This window comes from Sesamum indicum, linkage group LG2 (genome assembly GCF_000512975.1).
Source record: "Sesamum indicum cultivar Zhongzhi No. 13 linkage group LG2, S_indicum_v1.0, whole genome shotgun sequence".
Lineage (NCBI taxonomy): Eukaryota > Viridiplantae > Streptophyta > Magnoliopsida > Lamiales > Pedaliaceae > Sesamum > Sesamum indicum.
In genome coordinates, this window is record NC_026146.1 from 16,135,591 (window position 1) to 16,151,580 (window position 15,990).

Genomic DNA, 15,990 nt, shown 5'->3' on the forward strand with positions numbered 1-15,990 from the left:
TAATATTTTTTGTAAGGAGTTGGTCAATTTTTATTATAACATCATAATTTAGAATATCATCAAATATGAAATAGAAAAAAACTCACCCAAGAATTCCAACAATGCAATTTCTCCAGCCACTTAATCCAAGTTATTATCATTATTATAATTTTTTTGAGCTAATTATATAGAAACCCTATTTTTTTTCTTTTTCATTTAAAAAGAAATCCTAATATTGAAGAAGATGGGCAGCAGTGTAAATAGTAGTGCTTATAAGGATGTTTTGGTACAATACATGTTTAATTTTAGACATTGTTAAATTAAGGTCATGTTACGTTTAGTGTTCACATAGTATGTAATTGAGCGTTGTATTTAAAATTTTGGTAATAAATTTGGTCAGATACTTTGGTCACATTTGAAAAATCCTCATTAATTGCAATGGACCAAATTTCAAAAGACTAGATTATGTAATTCAAATGCATATATAATTTGATGGAATTTATAACTTTTATTGCATGGTAGGTGAATTTTGTTGCCATATGTCACTTTCTTGCATCAGATTATGTATTACTATAACTCATTACATTAAAAAACACAACTATGATATTTATAGTAACATTACATAGATTTTATTATATTACATTAATATAATTGGAGTTGCCTTTCATAAATATATTACAAACAAACTGATTCGTAGAATTTCTTCGACTTACCTTCTCTCTTTGATACTATCATTACGCTTACTATAAATAATTGGTAGGTATCATTAATTTCCAAAATCTGGTTGAAATTTCCATGTCTTTAATTATTTTCAGGATCTTTAGGTTTTGAGAAGTAATTAAGAATCAAATATTAAACTCGATTTTCATTGTATTCCTCAGAATTTGCTATATATTATGTCTGGTCACTCACACCTAATCATCTTAAAATTCATCAGATCTTAATTAATTACACTTAGACCCTCTCCAAAAATGTGAAATTATACTTGCCAGCAAAAAAGTTTTGAAATTATATTTATTTCCCCTTTGAAAATTCACTATTTACACATGTTACCCTTTCATTAGGATTTTGGACGAAAAATACTGCTTCAGCAAAAAATTATATAAATTTTTAATTTTACCCTTTATTCAATATTTTTATATAATAATTTTGTATTTATGAGGGGAAAAATGTAATAATGTTAACCTCACTCTATATATACATTACATGTATCCCTTTATAAATATAAAAATACAAAATGACGATAAAATTAAAAATTTATGTAATATTTTTTTTGCTAATGACAGTATTTTTCTTCCAAAGCCCTAGCAGAAGAGAGTTGCGTGTAAATGAAGAATTTTGTAAGTATAATTTCAAAAAAAAAAATTAGGAGAAAATATAATTTTATATTTTTAAAAGAACTTTAAATGTAATTAACTTTATATCAATTTTTATTGCTATTCAAAAGTAAATGTTTCTCGTTTCATTCTCTTCTCATCGTATTCCTATGGTCAAAAATATTGTCGCAGGGAGTTTTTGCAAGCAAGAGTTTTGGAGAAAGTGTTTTCTATTTTTTATTTTAGAAAATCACTTTTGAGTTATTTGAAATTATTAAGAAAAAAACACTTTTAAGCAGAAGCATTTAAGTAGTATTTTTAGTTGCTTTGACTTTTTTGTGAATAAATTCAATATTCTTTTAGATTACTTTATCTTAATCCTAATAATTTAATTCAAACTGACCTTTTTAGTTTTTAGAATTGCACATCTAATGTTGATATTGAAATTTTCATATAATTTTAATAATTTAATGCTAATAATATTTATACTTTCACATATTTTATATTTTAGAATTTTTTATATTTTACTTACTATGTTATATGATATTATTCCAATATCAAAGAAAAATATAAATTAAATTTCTATGACTAATTAATAAAAAACAATTTAATTTGATAATTATGCAAATTTACTTATTGTGTATGAAATTACAAACATACAATATTTATTTATGGTTTATATGTATTGACTAAATAATTAACCTCATATTAAAAAAAAAAAAAGAAAAGAAATGGCAATTAATTTTCTTTTTCTCACTTCTCTCTACTTTGTTTTGGTTATTTTCAACTCCATTACATTGTAATTTTTTGTATCTCCATGACTCCATATATTTTACAATATATATCTATCAAATTGATGAAACCTATCAAATTCATTTATTTTGTTTTGAAATAAAACCACGATACAACATATATAAAATAAAAGTTATATTTATTATATCTAATTAATTTTGTATAATTATATAAGTATAAAGTAAATTGATGCCCTTCTTTATGCAACATTGAGTGTGCTATTTCCACTAGATTATATATATATTGGTTATGAATAGGTTACAAATCTCAACCAATAATGAGGCATTTGCTTGCATGGTAAAATTGACATCTTACAATCGAAAGGTTGAAGGTTCAAGTTTTATAACAATGTGAGGTATATATATATATATATATATCAATTTTTATGGTAGTTGTATTTATTGAGTATTCGTTAAAATTGAAATAATTGATTTATAAATTTTTGAATCATACTTAATTTTCATTAACAATGTACTAAATTAATTGAATTTATCAAATGATATAATGAATCGATCTCATCTTATAAAAGGAAAAAAAAAAGCAGTCAACAAATTCACGGCAACTTTTGAGTTTCAGTTAATTATTGTAATAATTTTTGTTATCAGGTCTGAAGAAGTCGGTGAAATTTGAAGTTGTGCATCATCAGGGGAAATCAGAATTATAATGTTATTACATGTTGATAAAACGGGATCTGCTCATCAGTTAAACAATAAACAAATGCTGTCATGATTCCGGCAAAACATAATTAAGTGATTATGCCTTGAGCAGTACTAAACATATCTTGTGCTCAGATTTATTTTTAATTAACCTCATCGTGTGTTTTGTATTATAGAGATTTCATTTTCTGTCTTGACCGTAATTAATTATGGATATGGAAGAACAATTATGTAAGTTCAAAAAGTTATACTTGATAGGAATATAAGAATTTTTTGCTATAGAATTGTGTTATTTGGCTGAGACTTTGCGATGGTCAGGGAGTTTTCCGTCCTATATCTTATTATTTTATCTTATTTAAAATTTAAAATAATTTTTAATATATATTTCTGGCGTTGAATTATTATCCTAAAACGTATATATTTTTTTAAAATATGACTAAGACAACTTTGGTAAATTAATTAGTAAAGAAAAATACTAATAATTGAATCAAGTCGACAAACACACGACTAACAACTATCAATCATACATATACATAGCAAAAATGTGCAAAAACGTATGAAATAAAACTAAAATCACTGGACGACTGCCTAAAACATAAACCCTGATTTATGTGCTTGCAAACGTGTATATTTTTTTTCATTACATCAACTTATTAACTATTTGTTCCCCAACCCCAACCACTCCGTACCCACACTCTACCGTACGTACACCAGCAGGGGCCATGCACTCCATGCGCCCACTTGTTTTCGTGTCACGTGATCACACCATCCATAAAATGAATTAAATGCAGATGTCTCATTAAGTGTCAACATTACTGTCACGTGACATCTATATACATTGTTCCTCTACGTACTTGTATAATTGAAGTGTATATGTTTATACGTTTGTTTTATACATCATTTTGAGAAATGGGTAGATGTTCTTTTGCTGCCATCGAAATTGGCTAATCAATTTAACACTGGACATTAAAACTTCATTTAAATTAAATACAATAATTCCAATATTTTAACATTTTTTTTGTTTATCCAAATTTAAGATTCATGCAACTTAATTAAAAAAAAAAGGTGTGTGGAAATTTTAAGCGAGTAAATTTTATTTTAAAATTTAATATTTATTTCTTTTTTGCTAGAAATGCCTATGTCCAAGTGGAAATTAAACAAGATTTCCTACTTATTTATTAATAAATCTAATAAAATACTTACATTTAAAAAGATAAAAGAAAATTCGTAGATAAGGAGGCACCGGCCCTTTAATGGAATGACGGAATCCAAAGCTGGGAAGGAAAAAGAGTAGCAAATTAAATTAAAGTAAAGTAAAATAAAAATTGAGTATTAATACATCCGTACATCCCTATTCCCCTACCTCGTTGTGAATTGTGTGTGATACGACATTTTCTCGTTCTTTCCGTTGAATGAAAAGATTGCAGCCGTGTAAAGTTCAACGTTGATCGCGCCGTTTGCATCATGTAACTCTTGCACCATCTACATACATACATACATACACCATGATGCATGCATGTGAGAGTGTTGTATGTACTTGGATGGGCATGCATGCTGACCAAATGAGGCAGTTTTAAGAGAGAGAGAGAGAGAGAGAGGGTCGAGAGAGAGTGGGCCAGGTTGGGGAGGGAGGTTGCTTCGTCTTCCCGCCATAGACGCTGGCGCCGAGCCCCACGCCCTTTCCCGCCAAAACCCCACAGGCCCCTTGCCACTTGTCCCGCCTGCTCGACATGTGTCCTCTCTTATGCGGCGTGGCTGCTGCAACCCCCCGCCCCCCCATTCATGCTCAGATTTGATATTTTATGCATTGAATGTGTGAACAATCGTCACGTTACGCTCTCTACTGTGCAGATCCAGAGTAGCTGAGTTGCTAAATTTGGTGAAATCCTTGCTACTTTAATATTTGTGCCCAAATGTAAGTAGGGAAATAAGTGTTAATTTTATTTCGAAATAAATAAGTGATCATCAAATATTTTGACTTTTCAGTGAAGAATATGAAGTTGTCACATTAATGATGTTGAATTAAATATTTGTCAGAACGTTAGATCTTAAACTATTGAAATATTTATAACGGGCGAGATTGTAAGAACTAAGGCTACGGTGCGTATACAGTATACGTGCAATTTTACAGGAATACCAAAGTGTAGTTTTGTAAAAAGAAAAAAATAAACAACAAAACTTCAAATTTTGAAAACTTTAATACATTGCATCAAATTTAAAATTTAATTAAAAGGCATGTAAAGTCAAATGTTAGGTAGGTTGATTGGCTTTATTAATTATCCTAATCACAAGTTTATCCAGATCTTACACTAATTTTTAACAAATGGGTTTCGAGGGAATGTTTAAATTTGACTTTTTAAATCAATCTTACAGTAGAATTCAATTAAAGCCAGTAAGTAGAGGAAGCAATTGGAACCAAAAAATTGAATATTCTGCCAAATAAATAAATAATGAGTTAAATGTAATTTATTCCCTATAATATGTGAAATAAATAAATACCTCCTATGAAAAAACAATTAGTAAATTATTCTTCTGTGTTTTTAAAAATAAAGTAAATTATTCCTTTATAAAAGATTTTAGATAAAGGATAATTTGTTTTATTTTTTAAAATATAAAAAGTAATTTGTTATTTTATTTTTTATAAAAAATTTACTCATTTTTTGTAAGTAAATTATATTTTTTCCAATAATTAATTGAATACCCCACACATACGCACAAAAAAGAAAAGAAAAATGGCAGCAAGGAAGGTGCGAGCATTGGACAGTGCAGTTCGGTGAAACGGCGACGTTGTCGTCTGCATATTGGGAGAATTTCAGCTGACAGTGATGTGTCCTATATAAAGATTTTCTTACACGTAGATCCGATTCTATTCTAAAGGGAGTCTGATTCGGGCTAGAATTCCGGATCCGGGTTGTTGGACCTGATTTTTCGTTATGATTAATGTGCAATGACTATGACCCTTTGCAGTCAAACGTTTATTCTTAAGTATTGGAAATTTGCTGTTAATACGTTGGTAATTCTCGTTTTTCTTGACAGTGTTCGGTGGGAACAACGACATTTTCTCTCGTATTTACCCCATCTTTTTTTGGAGCTCATCTTTTTGTATATTTTTTTTATATCACTAAAAAAAACCTTTCCCTTTTGCTTTTTTGCTTTAGTGTTCGTCGACACGCTCAATCCCCTGAGCATATAAAATATTTATGGTGTGAGATGGAAAAAAAATTGTAAAAAATTAAAAAAGAAAGAAGTTCTTGAGAAAAAAAAATGTGGACGAGTGGGTTGAAAGGAAGAAAAATTGTGAGATTATTAAAAAATATTTTAAAATTATTTTATCTATCCCTTTTTTTAGGAAAGAAATACATTAAAGGGTAAGTTTTAGTATTTCAAAATTTAGTAAGATAAAATATTTTCTTTTACTACAGTATAAATTTGTATAAAATCCTTTTGTGCCCAAATATTGTGATTTGATCCAACTAATAAAATTGTTATCGAATAATAAATTGTAGCGTCATGTGCCAATGAGATCTTATTTAGTTGGGTGAAGTTGAGACTCCAAAAATAAGAGGTTATTAGTTTGAATTCTATCAATTTGTGGGTATCAGTTTAGTTTACAATAATTATTAATCAATTATAATAATAATTATTTATTAATTGTACATATTTGATATTGATAATTATCATATACATATTATTGATGATTAAAAATCATAATATAATTATAATCGATTAATTTAAAACAATTGTGCTGTAATGTATTACTTGTTACGTCTCAAAGATAAGGTTGCACTTTCCCAAAGTTACATTTTAAAAATACTAACACTTCACAATCTCTACTTTTGAAAAATATTGAAATTTTTCACAGATTTAATATTTGACAGAATTTCGAAAACAAAGTATTAAAAGCTCATCATAAAACAAGATAAATGTATATATATATACTTACATATTTATTGAGATTCAAATCTATAAATTCATATATATAAACTAGGTCATGATCAAAACTCATATGTAGAGATATATACAATATTTTTTTATTAAATTAATTATAATAACATTCTAATTTTAATAACTGATAATTATAATAATTATTATATTAGTTATTAATATAAAATATTTATAACTATTCAACAATTATTAGTAGAATGAAACAACAACTAGAAAGGATTTAAACTCATATTTTTATAAAAAATTAGACTTGATGAATGATATATGTGTACAAGACTTATGTTGATCACGGGTTCCGTACCTTGTGGCTCCCTTTTAACTTTTTAAAAATGCAGATAATGTGCACTTTGTAATGAAGGTGGGTTTGAGTAGCCCAATCCCCCGACATATCTCTTTCTACAACTATTAAATTCAAAAATATCCGGCAATCTACATTGAATACGACGTGCAAAAAGTCCATACAAGTTTTATGATATGTTTTTTTAAAAAAATCAAAACAATAATTATATTATTTTTTAAAAAAATATCAATTATTGCATGAATATATCCCTCAAAGAAATTTAATCACATTTAATAAAAATAAATAAATAAATCACATAAATATATCACATTCAAAGAAATTATATGTCCCACTTTGATTTCATTGAAATTTCTCCATATGCTATGAGAAAATATACTAAAATAAGAAAAGGACCAAATGCCCTAAAAAAAAATGTCTAAACATTCCATATATCTGCATATTTTTGTTCAAGTCAGGTCACACTTGACTCGCCTGACCTGACGACTTGCTTGGATAACCATTGAATTGACACTCATTATTCAATTGCCTTATTGACACGTTCCCCTTATGAATTCTAACACATAAAGTTCTATGAATACATGCAACCATACGAGATCACATAAGTACACCCCCTTATAACCTCAAATCTGAAATTGACTTGAGCTTCGAAGGGTCCTCAGCTAATATAACAAGTTTTACGTGCAAGGTAATTATCATTGGTTTAGCTCGAGGTACTCGTTAGGCCCATCCTCTAGATTGTTGCCAAGTCTTGGCCCAAGTTAATTCTAAGTTGTAGAGAACCTCGATCCGAATCAATATATTTTGACGGCAACGAACCGATGGATACATGTTGATTTAATTTGGTGGAGTTGTAGAATAGAAATGTTGGAGGAGAATAAATATATAGAGAAGAAAGGAAGGCATTGTATTGGTTTGCAAAGCACCCTTGACCATAGGAGTAGATGCGCATTAGAAAAAAAATGGGCTGGTGATAAAGGAATTAGAATGATGAGGTATGGGATATATAAGTTAGAAAAAATTTGGGCTTTTCAAAAAAATGTTGGTGAAACAAATGATTAAATGGAAACATTGGGTGGGGGCACCAAGAATTTACCAGTAAATTGAAAATTCTGAATTTATGATCATGTAGAGAATTATTGCAAGCAGCATCACTGCATTTCTAAGACTACAGCAACAACAAGAAGAGAGACTGATCTGTTGGCATGTTTAAATGGAAAGGGATGAACAGAGGTTTTTATGCCATCTCCTCTCCATTCAGAACCTCGATGGACACTTTTAATGTCTACAACTATGACTGGCAAGGATGAAACTTTTAGGACAATTTCAGAAATTATAATACTGAAAAGAAACAGATGTATTGTTATCCCAGAACAGATTTTTTTCAAGCCTGGATTCCCATTTTCCATGACATTGAAAACTTCTTGCCAACAGGCAATTCCAGCCCTTTAACCTCCACCATCACATTCTTCATCTTATCTCCACCCTCTTCCAATTCCTCTATATATTCATGTTCTGTTGTGTTGATTTCCACTGTAGATGTATCTTCAACGGAGTTTCCGTCGACTTCCATCTCAAAGGCACTCCCACTTCCCTGTAATCCTAGTACGGTTACCTTCTGAATTTTCCAACCCTTCTCTAAGGCAAACTTGCTTTCTTGAACATCAGACCATACCTTCACCTTCCCCTTCTTAACCGTTGCATAGAAATCAACGTACGTTGAGTGACCATTTCCAAGTTTCATCTCCGGGAGCTCATCTTCATCAAGGAAAAGGTTCCCCTTGGCTTCTCCTCCCGTTGCACCGAGTGGGAAAGCGACTACAAGGGTGAAAGGGGTCGTTCTAGCTTCTTTAGAGATCATACCACCCTGTTGCATTGGGATTATGGTGTTCTGATACAAATGTACATTGATCACATGCAACGGTGCATCGAGGACAACATGATGTGATTCTTTAGAAACAATCACCTTCATCATATCAAACATATCGTACCAACTTCCGGGAGGGAAGACAGCTTCCACCTCAGTTTTATTCGATTCTAGCACTGGAGACACCATCAGGCCTCTCCCGAGCAGGAACTGTGTGCTCAATCCATACAAGTCGGTTTCGTTCGTGAACGTAAAGAATAAGGGACGAGCGATTGGCGCCCCCGTAGTATGTGCCTCATAGTTTAGTGTGTAGAGATAAGGAAGAAGCCTGTACCTCATTCCTAGAGCATTTCTAGCAGATTCAGCCACTGATTCCCACTGATAAAGCTCCTGCCTGGGAGAATAGAAGTTTGCATGATCTCTTGAGAAGGGGTAGAAGGCACCAACTTCAATCCAACGGTTGCAAAGCTCTTCCGTGGGAGCTGGATAGAATCCACATATATCTGATCCAACCATTGGAACCCCAAATATTCCAAAGTTCAGCATTGTCGAAATTGAGTATCTCAAGTCTTCCCAAGTTCCCTTATTATCCCCTGTCCAATGTGCTGCATAGTGCCCTGAACCAACATACGTCGAACGTGACAGAATAAACGGCCGTTTTCCCTCTAGCCCTTGAAGTGCCTTGTGAGTAGCAATTGCTTGAGAGAAACCATAAATACTATGTGCATCGTATTCTAATACTCCGTTGTAATGATATGCACTAGTTGCTATGGTTTTGTACCCAACTGGCGCTTGTATTCCTGATGCATTTATCTTGTAGGGTGGATCATCCCATCTCGTTTTCGTTATGTTCTTGCAGTCGAGACAGCATTCCCAGCCTGGTCCTGTTCCATTAGGGCAAATTCTGCCCTCTGGAATAGTACACAAACCAGTACAGAAATTTGAAGCTTCATTCATATCAATCCAGAGACCGTCAACAGGTACAAGTTCATGGAAACGACGTATCTCATCACCCCACCATTCAACCGTTTTCGGGTTAAGGAAGTCAGGGAAGTTAACAGCTCCAGGCCAGACCTGAGCTAGATAAGGCTGGCCCTCATACTTGATGAAGACGTCGTTGGCAATAGCTCTTTGGTAGACGCCGTAGCTCTTGTTAACACCAATTCCAGGGTCTATTATGACAATGTACTTCATGCCTTGAGCATGGATTTTGTCCAAGAAGGCTAAAAGCTGTGGACGAGGGTAGTTGACAGGGTTGAGAGTGAAGTCCTTGTGTCCGTCCATGTGATCATCGTCGTTCCAGATAACGTCGAGTGGGATTTTTGCCTTCTTGTAGTTCTCAACTACATCTTCAACAACTGAGAGATTATGGTATCCCCATCTGCATTGATGGAATCCTGAACATGATCAAATTGTAATAGTTACGATCACATGTTGTTTGCCAAAGCTTAAGGAAGAGTAGGCTAATTATGCCAACATGATATTTATTATTATCAACTGGATGAAACTTGAATCAGGGACATGATTTTCAAACACCCATCTCATGATGTCTTTTACTTTGATTAGCATATTATAGTATACATACACAAAAAAAAATATATTTATATACATATAAACGCCAACACAACAATATAGTTGTTAAACATTTAGTTCTCCACCTGAATTTCACGAATTCAAACCCATTAAGTGTATAAAATTTCACTCTTTTATGTCAACGCATTATGGGCTAGTCGTAGCCAGTCCATAATATTTGATACAGTAGAGATTTGATTTAATAAACAGTTTAATAGGACTATCGTAATCAAATTGGACAGTATTTCGATATTCCCATAAAAAGAGTAACAACTACAACCTCCAACTCATGTAGAAAAAATAATGTTTTCCAAGAAAAGTGGGATGTGGAGGAAAAATTATGCGAAAAATTCAAACTAATTATAGAAAAAAGTATGATACAATTGTATGTGATTGAATACTTTTTCTGAATCATACATCGATCACATTTTATAATGTATTGTACATATAATATAATTAATCAGATCCAACCAAAATTCAATTCGAACTAAAACTTTATTGTGGTCCAGCTGTAGTTTTGTGCCTTAAGATCAATGATGAAACAGAAAACTACAAAGAATAGAAGAGCTATTAAACCTGATTGAAACGCATGGATGTATGTGGGCCTCCAAGATTTTTCAGATGATGACGGGCTAAAGATTTTCACTCACAAGTCTTATTTGCATGATTTCTTTCACATGTGCAAGTTTTTGAGCTGGACACTCCCTACTACCAAAAAGGGTATTACCAAAACATTTTTTTCCTACTGTGGGGGCCTAGACCTGATTTGCACAGACAATATGCTAATCAAGTGCAGTAATCTTTGACTTGTAATGATTACTTATTTTGATTTTATACAACACCAACATACACAAAACGCCACATACATAAAAATCATACATCTCAATCATAGATTTAGATTATGATTTGGTAATGGGAAAATAATAAAATAGGAATAAAAATCATTAGAATTGTTATGTTCTATCCCCTAATCATTAACGCGCCAATTTTTTTCAATAAGTGTTTTGGCATTATGTTAAACTACAATAATAATATTTGGCAAGATTACCAAAAACTTTATTTAAATTGAAGAATCACTGCACTAATTAATTACATAACAAATTCAATTGATCATAATACTATTAATTATATAACAAATATAACATTCTCGTCATAGAAATCAGACTAGAATTTTCGTGTTAAAGTCATAGTATAACTACCGGTCATTATCCTTATCAAGTTGATTTCACTATAAATGAGGAGACCAATTACCAATTGCAAAAATCCCGCCGTGGTCCAAAATGAAATTGGGACCAGCCAATAAATACTAGCATTCAAGTTGTCGATATTTACTCACGTGAGTTGTATGAAAATTACTAGTGAAATGCGTCAAATTTTTTTGAGGTACGTTCTTTTCATAGAAAGATTTTGTTAAAATTAAATTCGATTCATCACATAATAAGTATTATTCATAAAATAACTTACTAAAGAACCAACCAAATTTAGAAAAGAATTATTGCATTTTCTTACTTTAAAGTTTGGTGTAACTATATATAGATTCTAATAATTTTAAAAATTACATCTAATACCCATGATATTTATTTTTGTCTAATAAACAAATGCATCCTGTTGGTCAAAATTCATAAAATTTATCAACATTAGCCAAAAAAAATTAAATAAAAATTCATATTAGCACTTGATTGACTTATTATTACTTATGGCAGGTTAAATAATTTTTTTAACCAAATTACCCTTGTAAAGGTGAATATATACCTCTTCATATATATTAATGTGTAAAGATGTATAAAGGTATTTTAGTCATAAAAAGATTTATTTGACATACAATAAATAGTATTAAGTCAATCGGGTGTCACTATGAAATATTATTTAATTTTTTTGATATCAACAAATACTATGAAATTTAACTAACGAAAGGATCTATTTATTATATGAAAATAAATATTACGCATACTAAATATAAATTTTTTAACCAAAAAAATTTATATCTAATTATACCAAATATAAGAAGAGGGCAATATAATGATTCCATATAAAAAATATTCCCTAGTTTCGTGAAGAAACATCCCTCTGCATTTAAGAGGGAGAGATAGAGAGAGTAGGAATAAATGTAATAATTTAAAGTCGTGCCTCAACTCCTTAAATTAGCAAATTTCTACTATACCAATGCGCCTTTTAATGAAAATGAGCAAGGCCGTTGAGTGTTAGAAAATGAGTAAAGTCGCTATCTTGGCATGAATTCCTAGTGCTACAAATATCTTATATGTATAAGCGTAGCTACCATGACTATATATCTTTTCAAGAAAATAAGACATCTTTAAAAGCAACAAACATAACAAACAAATGGATATAAATTACAACGAGTTTTTTTTAAATTCATCATAATTATAAAATTTATCTCGTTATTTGAAAAATTACAAATACATTCTAAAATTAACGATCGTATAATAAATATCCTTTTGTGATAGCCAATTGTAAGAGGGTATTTGTTATAGGGCTGTTAATTCTGAAAATACTTATAATGTTTTAAACAATAAACAAATATTTGTAATTATAGCAGATGAAGAAAGCACATTTGTAATTTACTCAATAAGATAGGGTTAAACTATGCATAGCAAATTTCTTATTTGCAATTAATATTGCATCTTTTATTATTATATTGTATATAAAAAATATTTTATATATTTGATTTTACTATTATGTATACAATATCTTTCAAAATATATAAATGATATGAAATTCAATAGGGATAATATTTATATAAATATATCTTTTCTAATAAAAAGGATTAAGTACATTTTGTATCATGAATTATGCATTTTGTCTCATTTACACCCCTAAAGTATGAAAGGTAATATAGACACTTTAACAAAATAGTTTGACATTGATAGGACAAAAATGCCCTTCTCACTTACCTTTATATATTTTATTATACTTTCTAAAATATATTTTATTAAAATATTCCTCCCAAATTATTTTTAGTGATTTAAAAAGTATTTTAACCCTAATAAAAAGTTGTGATGTAAGAAAGAGGAATGGCAAATTTGGAAAATTGTTAAAAGTATTGGGAAACATACCAAAAGCCCAGTAGGGCATAGCTGCAGGCCGGCCTATAAAGGAAGTATATTGGTCAACAACATCCAACGGAGACGGACCAGAAAAGAAGTAAAGGTCGAAAACACCCCCAATCACTTTATACGTCAAAGAATTCCCCCTGTAGAAAACATCCATCCCATTACTGTTCAACAGCAAAACTGCATGGGCGTAGGCCTCTCCTTCTACATTCCTCAGGTCCATGTACACCGGGTGGGACCCATACAAATCAGCATTCAGATTGATTGCTGATATATCTGTGGTGTACAGTGTATACGGTTCATTGGGGTAGAGTTTAATCCCGTGTGGCTGAGTGTTCTCTCCCAACCCATACAAAGAAGCATCTTTAGGCAACTTTGTGGAGAGCTCCAGGTACTGGTCTTTAAACACCAACCCATTGTAAGGGTCTGATTCCTCGGAGGTAGAATCGAAAAGAATCTGACCGTTTGATTTTCTTTTCACGGAGAAACTAAAAGGGTCAGCCGTGTATGTAAAAACAAGCTCTTTTCCTGCGTATTGATCAGATGCTTTGAGAGTGTATGCATCCTTTCTTGACCTACCAAGTGTTTGTTTTAATGACGGAGGAGTTTCTCTGGGCAGGAGATTGTATGGGACCTCCCATCTTTGCTTCTCTGCGTCTGTAATGTGAACCCTCAAACGGGCATTCGTTTCATGCCTGAAAAGGTTAAGTTTGAAATCAAAGATGAGATTTTGATCAAGAATTGAAGCTCCGGTTAAGCCATGCACCTGCAGAACATGAGAGAAAATGATTCTTACTTGACATAGAGCTGCAAGAGGGGGATATCAGGGCCGTAGATGTTGTTCTTCTGCTTCACTTGGAGGAGGCCTAGAAGGCCACCATTAGGGGATTCTTGAATGGAAATTAAACGATAGCCTTTACCAATTTTGGTTGGAGTATTAGAACTGGAACTAAAAGCTAAATCAGGAAGAAGGATAGATATAATCAGGAAACCAAACAAGAATCTTGAAAAAGAGGATGATAATAATGGGGGAAGAGGAAAAAAGGAGGACATGATGAATGATTAATGGGGTTTCTTTGGATGAATTTTGGCACTTGGCTGGAGAGTGTTAGAGAGCTTTGGGAGTATATAATGGGGGGGAGAATGGCAGAGAGACATAGAATACATGTGATTGGGATGAGGTTGGCGTGATTTCATGGCAACATGTGACCTGTGAATTTTGTTAGGAGGGGGTCCCAAGTTATCAGACTCTTTTCTGGGATATTTGGAATTGAGTGTCATCGGTAGACTGTAGTCATTCGTTGGGGTAAGTATTTGAGGATGGCTTAATTTGTTGTCTCTTGTAAGGACTCATCATTGCTCATTTATCCTTTGCTCCCCAGCCCCTGCTCTACAGCTATCATTCATTGTGCAAAATCTTGATTTGTTGAAATTAATTATATCACAGTGAGATTAGTTTATAATAAAATTGATATACAAATTTATACAAGTGATTAATTACATAACAAGAGTAATAATATTTAGTGTGAGATTAATTTACTATTGATAAAGAGTAACAATTTTCACAATTATTGTAGGACGACTACTAATAAAATTAAGTAAAATTTGATCTAATACTTATGAAGAATGTAAAATTTCAGTTGGTCGTAAGTTCGAATACTATGATTGTAAATATGCTAATATAGTTTTTTTACTAGTGTTATTTGATTAAACAATATTTCCAAGATGAAATTAGATAAAAGATTTCATAAAATGCTAGGGAACATGTTTATTGAATAAACATAGCCAGGAAATCCTAATTAATCGTACTTAATCAAGGTCGGTGGACTGTCTTATTAATTAAGTTCATCATAATTCTTGCAGGATATTATATTATAACATGTAACCTTTCTAGGTATACTGTCCTTCCTTATAACTCTTATACCCATATCTGCTAATTTGAACAACCCGATGATGTATAGGATTGCTGTAATAATAATCTAATTTACAAAGGGGATGTCTTGGATGTATTCTTCGGTTTTGTGATTACTGTCGGAAAGTTAAAATATATGTAATGATACAATAAGGTCAATTCCTGGACCACATATTTTAATTTTTTAGGTGGAGTACGTAAATTAATTGTGGAGTATGCGACGTCTACCGCCGTGGTCCGCACTTTTTGTAATATCAGAACCTAGAGGATGTTTAGACGTGGTATATTTTTGTATATTGCAAAAACTCATTAGTTGGTATGGCAAACTAATTCAAATGAAAAAATAATAATAAAGTTTAGATAGCAAAGTAAAAAAAAAACAATCATAGATTAGAGGCCAAAATATTTTAACACTATATATTAATTATAAAATTATCATCGTTGATGTCTTATATGCTTTATCATTTTATTTTATTCAAACACTTTAAAGTTTTTGTTTTTAAATTAAGATGTAACGTCTTATAAATTATTTTAAATAAGTTGAGCCAAAAAAGTCTCTTACTTTTCAAGCCCAAAAAAATT

General features: G+C 31.3%; 1 protein-coding gene across 1 annotated transcript; it reads right to left on the minus strand.

The window, feature by feature from the left end:
* On the minus strand, positions 8,086-14,766 carry LOC105156391 (alpha-xylosidase 1). Its single transcript, XM_011072511.2, has 3 exons — positions 14,293-14,766; positions 13,500-14,191; positions 8,086-10,250 (listed from the first exon to the last, which is right to left on the minus strand). Exons 1-3 carry the CDS (start codon positions 14,547-14,549, stop codon positions 8,371-8,373), a joined length of 2,829 nt encoding a protein of 942 aa, XP_011070813.1. The 5' UTR covers positions 14,550-14,766; the 3' UTR covers positions 8,086-8,370.